The sequence below is a fragment of the Thermobia domestica genome, chromosome 1, assembly GCF_964235325.1.
Source record: "Thermobia domestica chromosome 1, izTheDome1.hap1.1, whole genome shotgun sequence".
NCBI classification, from domain to species: domain Eukaryota; kingdom Metazoa; phylum Arthropoda; class Insecta; order Zygentoma; family Lepismatidae; genus Thermobia; species Thermobia domestica.
Window position 1 is genome coordinate 140,887,296 of NC_137454.1, and position 6,606 is coordinate 140,893,901.

At 36.5% G+C, this 6,606-nt stretch overlaps 1 protein-coding gene across 1 annotated transcript; it reads left to right on the plus strand.

The window, feature by feature from the left end:
• The first annotated feature begins 5,302 nt into the window (after positions 1 to 5,302).
• LOC145665346 (uncharacterized) lies at positions 5,303 to 5,695 on the plus strand. Its single transcript, XM_081732661.1, has one exon. The coding sequence runs from the start codon at positions 5,303 to 5,305 to the stop codon at positions 5,693 to 5,695; it is 393 nt and encodes a 130-aa protein (XP_081588787.1).
• The last annotated feature ends 911 nt before the right edge of the window (positions 5,696 to 6,606 follow it).

Sequence of the window (6,606 nt, forward strand, 5' to 3'; positions counted from 1 at the left end):
AATAAATTAGGTCAAAAACGAAACACGTGGTTGTACTAAAATTTGGCAATTTCGTACCCATGAAAGGGAACGAGATGGACCACCCAAATTTATAGTAATATATATTAGGGTCTTATACTATTATACCAAATGTTTAAATTGGGCAATTTCCAAAATAAAGAGGTGGGCCAAGGTACCCCTCCCGGGGTGCATCAATATACCCATGTCTTATAATAGGGAATGGTCCAATATACATAACCATATAATCATATAAGGTAATAGGACCTCATCCAAGGGGGATAAATTGAGCCAAAACAAACACGTGGTTGTACTAAAATTTGGTAATTTCGTACCCCTAAAAGGAACGAGGTGAACTACCCAAATTTATCATAATACATGTTAGGGTCCAGTACTATAATACCAAATATATAAAATGAGCAATTTCTAAAATTTAAGGGGTGGGCCAAGGTACTCCTCACAAATTTTTAAAGGAGTGCACACATGTACCCATATCTTATGAAAGGTAATGGACCCCTATACATGACCATATAACTATATAGGATAATAACACCTCATCAAAGGGGATAAAATCGACCAAAACCCAAACACGTGGTATAACGTTTTGCTTACGTTTATATTTTGGCAATTTTGTACCCCTAGAAGGAAACGAGGTGGACCGCCCAAATTTATCATGATACATATTAGGGTCCTGTACTATAATACCCAATGTTTAAATTGGTCAATTTCCAAAATTTAAGGGGTGGGCCAAGGTACCCCTCCCAAATTTTTCAAGGGGTGCATTAATATACCCATATGTTATGAAAGGTAATGAACCCCTGTATACGCCCATATAACTATATAGGATAATAACACCTCATCAAAGGGGATAAAATCGACCAAAAACCAAACACGTGGTATAACGTATTGCTTACGTTTATATTTTGGCAATTTTGTACCCCTAGAAGGAAACGAGGTGGACCGCCCAAATTTATCATGATACATATTAGGGTCCTGTACTATAATACCCAATGTTTAAATTGGTCAATTTCCAAAATTTAAGGGGTGGGCCAAGGTACCCCTCCCAAATTTTTCAAGGGGTGCATTAATATACCCATATGTTATGAAAGGTAATGAACCCCTGTATACGCCCATATAACTATATAGGATAATAACACCTCATCAAAGGGGATAAAATCGACCAAAAACCAAACACGTGGTATAACGTATTGCTTACGTTTATATTTTGGCAATTTTGTACCCCTAGAAGGAAACGAGGTGGACCGCCCAAATTTATCATGATACATATTAGGGTCCTGTACTATAATACCCAATGTTTAATTTGGTCAATTTCCAAAATTTAAGGGGTGGGCCAAGGTACCCCTCCCAAATTTTTCAAGGGGTGCATTAATATACCCATATGTTATGAAAGGTAATGAACCCCTGTATACGCCCATATAACTATATAGGGTAATAATACCTCATCAAAGGGGATAAATTAGGTCTAAAACCCCCGAAATTTGAATTTTTGGCAATTTTTTACCCAAGAAAGGGAACGACATAGACCCCCAATACGGATAGAGGTACATACTATGGTCCTACGCTACCACACCAAATTTTTAGATTTGGCAATTTCAAAAATTTAAGGGTGGTGGTCCTATGTACCCCTGCCAAAATTTAGGGGGTGGGCCATGGTACCCCTGCCAAAATTTAGAGGGGGTGGTCCTAGGTACCCCTAGGTCATTAACCCCGTGCCAAGGTCATTGACCTTTGACCTATGACGTCACAAAGGTCGATTCGCGCCAACGCCGGCCCCTACTACTTCCGATCTAAGTTATATGAGCACTGCATAATAAATAGGGTCAGCAACGAAAAAAAAAATTTCGGAGAGTCAATGAATGTTAAAGGTACAAATGACCGAACCTGTACTTTTCGATGATCACAGGATATAGCAGTTAGTTTTCTTAATTATCATTTCTGTCAACCTTTAGAAGTAATTCCCACATGATGCTACCCTATCTATTGAAAGGCTTAAGATCCGGGGCTGTTAGTATGAGGTACTTAAATGCGAAGTAACACACAATTCCCAACTACACTTTACTATCCAAATAGCAAACTCGGTTGGATGAATGTACTGGTGTAGAAGTCAAAACGCGAGAGATTTTTTTTTTTAGTAAACGTATTCATATTCTCACTATATAATATACACTAGGCCTATCCATTTAAATATAGGTGTCATATCATCTCATTCACTTCACATTATAATCGTATTATTATTATATCGTTACATTTAATTATTATTTACTCATTTCCACACGAAGAAATATTTTACAGACACCCTATTTCATACATTTTACACGCAGGCCATACACATATTTATATTACACACTAATAAATATATAATTATCACAATCTATCACGCTCAAACTACTACACGATAACATTCATCGAACCACGGACTCTTTGTTTCGAAGCACCCAAATTGTATTTACTTCGCAGTTAAAAAAATCATACGTGTATTTACTGAAAGTTAAATTGTCAACGATTAATTTATTTCTGATTTGCTGATAAAACTAAAGCAACAATGGAATTTTTCTACAGCCACGGGAAAAGAGAATTTAATACTACATTTTGAAACAAACAGTAACATCATATGGACTTTACCTCTATTAAGAAAATAGGCATTCTTTATTTCAGTGGATATTTCGGGTTCTAAATGACATAACAAGCTGTGATTTTCAGTACAGTAAGATCTCATGCTATCTTATATGAATGTATACTCATCTGAACCGAAACCCATGTCCACGGGATGTAATTTGAGAATAAATGGCCAAAATTAAACAACTTAGATCACTAAGTCATGCGACGTCGTAATGTCAACAAACAATTGACTACCGAAAACGGACACGGTGGCGCTGTAGTGGAGACATAATTTACCGTGTACTGAAATATATACTTGTACTCATTAATCAGAAATCTAATATTTACTCTCGTTTATTTATGTATAGTTAGAAAAATGGTACTAAATTGACGCATATTTAATACACTGTCCTTATGGTAAAATCATGCACTCACTCAGAACTACTAACTACACACACCACTATAAATACTACACATAAATACTAACTAAGCAAGCACCATTTAATTACATGCATATTAAAGGCAAGCACCTTTAACCATATTACTCCTTGTCGGTATATAGAGTTGGCTCTATTGAACTTGATGGGGGGCAAAATGAGAAGGGTAACCATAGGTCCAACTGACCTGACCAATTACTTGAAACAGGTTTACAAAATGATTACTGCCCTGGATTGATGCCCTGGAGGCACCTTAACAAGGTTTATTGAGGGACCCTTCCCCTGAGAGGGGAAAAGGCCCTAAAACAAACAATAACTAACCCATTCCCCCGCTAGAAATGGTTCAATTTCGAAAAGGGGATAGGAGCCCTTTTACGCTAGCTTAAGCTGCCATTATGATTATTAACATTACAACTATCAAACCTACTACGTACATGCACTTACTGTAAAATAAAAAAAAAATCACATCTACCTAATACACGAACAACATGCACTAAACAGGTCGTAATTCCCCTAATCCCTAACTGAATTTGAAAGAAAAAGAAAGTAAAGTCACTATTTCACTCTGTCTATTCTAGCTGGGCAGCAAACATGGCTTCCTAGTAAACAGAAATCCGGAATCAGATATTTTCCCCTGGTTTTACAGTTCTTTCAACAAAAATATGGATTTCCTGGCTTCTGATTGATCACATGACGTTTATCTATGCAATTAAGTTAATGTTACCTGGATTTTCCTTAACATGTCAGCTTCTTCCCATCAAAATGTGTCAATCAACGTCACAAGCTACGCCTCTCATAAGCGTCTTCGATTATTATGATAACATTGCGCCGAAAACGCCAGAGGTAGGAGAATTCCTCCAATCAGAAGGAAATCTACCAGCCGCGGAAATTACAAAGCGAATGGAAATTTGGTGAAATCTAGATATAACCGGATCTGAAAGTGACTATGGACTAGTGAGAGGGGGTGAGGGAAAAATTAGGTACCTGACTAAATTCTACATTGGTCTGAAATTAAGAAAATTTATGTCCAATGACGGAACTATGTTTCGGTATGACGTCAGAATGGTAAACCTTGTAACTATTCAACTTGTATATGCGAAAATGGGATTTACAATTAATCAAAATATAAATAAATATATGCAGTTAAAATATGATTACTAACGAAACCTTTCGATTCATTACATTTAATTTGAAGTAAGGAGAATAAATAAATTGTGTAATTAAACCGAAATCAAATAAAAAAAAATTACTAGGTACAGGGTGCGTAAAAAAAAGTTGCCATTACTTTCAACTGTAATGGTACATTACAAGGGCAGATCCTCTATTTGTAAGATCCTTGGGTTAAACAACCAATATATGATCCTTCATTTGTTTATTGTACAATGGAAGTGGTGATATTACCGTTGAACAGCAGATGGCATTAGTGGAGGAGAAAAGTTTTGAAAATAGTGTTTCAGCTGTAGATAGCTATTGTGGTTTCTACTAACAAATTACAGTTTCAAGTGTAGTGGTTGCAGTCGTAAGTAGTTACAACATTCAAAGCTTCAACACTTCGAATGGGCCAGTTTAAAGTGATCGTGACATGTTTTGTGTATTGATCTTTTATTCTGTGAAGTCCTGTAATCGCGGCATAATGGAAAAAAAAAGAAACTTCCCCGCGTAAAGTGAAAGTTATCAAAACACTTCTGACGGAAGGAAGATATACATAACGACAATGCGGTAGGGAAAAGATCTGTGAGTAGAATCTCTGTTGCAAAGAGCAAGAAGCAAATGTATCAGCAAAATAGGATTCGAAAGTGGGGGCGAAAACCAAAGCTATCGCTAAGAGGTATCAGAAAACTAAAAAAGATTGACACGTGGAAGCAGAAATGCAAATTCTAGAGAATTAAGCATAAAATGGAGCAGACATTTCGAATGAAAGTGTTCGAAGGATTCTGTGCTTTGAGGGAATAAAAGCACACAGACCAAGAAAAAAAGTAAAAATTACTCCTCCAATCATGGCAAAGAAGCGCCTCGAATGGGCACGAGGCATAGCACCTCGGACTGCTGATGATTGGAAAATAATGTTTTCTGAGTGATGAATCATGTGTTTGTGTGTCTGATGAATGTTCACAACACATACGACGTAGACCTAGAGAGAAATTCAAGTTGGAATGTATCCAACAAACCGTGAAGCATTCTACTTCAGTCATGGTGTGGTCTGTCTTCGGGTCTGGGAGACTGTACATATGTATATAGTAGAGGGAACAATGAAGCATGACCAATACCTACAAGTTCTTCAAGAAGAACTGCTTCCCCAGACTGCAGTCTGGTTTGATGACGCACACTTCATCTTAATACATGATGAACCTCCATGCCACCGAGCCAAAGCTGAGACAAAATTCTTCGAGGACAACGAAATTACTGCTCCTCCGTGGCCGGCCAATAGTCCTGATATGAACCTGATTGAAAAACTATCGAGCTTCATAAATGTAAAGCTATTGAAGAAACTCATTACAACCAAATATCAATTGATCGAGAAGATCAATAATTTGTGGTATCAAGATGCTGAATTGAAGGCAAAATGTGCTAAACTCGTACATATCATACCACAAAGAATAAAAGACTTCATAAAGAATAAGGGATTTCATTCGAAATATTAATCTCTGTGCAACAGATCATTTTCCTGTGAGTATTCTTTTTTTAAAATTTTGATATACACACTGTACAGTAATTATATGTGAATGTTATGTAAGTATTTATTTTATTGATATTGAAAAGCATGTGCCAGACCAACTAGGAATTAGGACAGAGTTACAAAGCAGTAATTTGGACTAAGTTCGGAGTGTTTTCTTATGAAATATTGTAAGAACAGTAAAATATTCAGAAACTGAATGTTGAGTCTAATAACTTGAACAGGTCTGCAATTATGTATTTATATCTAGAAATTACGAATTTTCACAAGTGTGGGAATTAAGAGGAGCCAGAAATAGATAAAGTTAGTGTGGATTAAGAGCTTCTGGTTAGCATGAGACATAAACACTTTTTAGTCTATGAAACATTTTGAAAGAATGACGCGATAATTTAGCCACAGTTACATTAATGCAGTGGCTTCGATAAAACCTACAGTACAGGGTTGTCCGCAAATGGGTATACCCCAGCCCGATCTTGCATCGTTTGGCCTAATCCTCGTTTCGCCTAACCAATTTTCTGACACTTTTATGACAGATAAAAGATAAGCTTTATGTCCGCCATTTTAGGCGAAATAAGGATACTCGTTTGGCCTAATCCTCGTTTTGCCTAAAATGGTGGACTATGAAAAAACCGTGGAGATAAATCTGGAGGGAAATTAAAAAAAAATATTCCCTACTATGTGAAGAACTGAGAAATACAAATTCGAAAGAATGCATGCAAAATCGAAAGAAAACGATACTCTAAGCAGCGATGATCATAATTTTGTTATCAGACAACATCAAAATTGTTTAGAAAACGCACAAGACACATGAAAAACTGGAAACGAAATGTAGTCAAAAAGACAAGGTGAGTGGACTATCTATGGTTAAAAGTAGTTTGT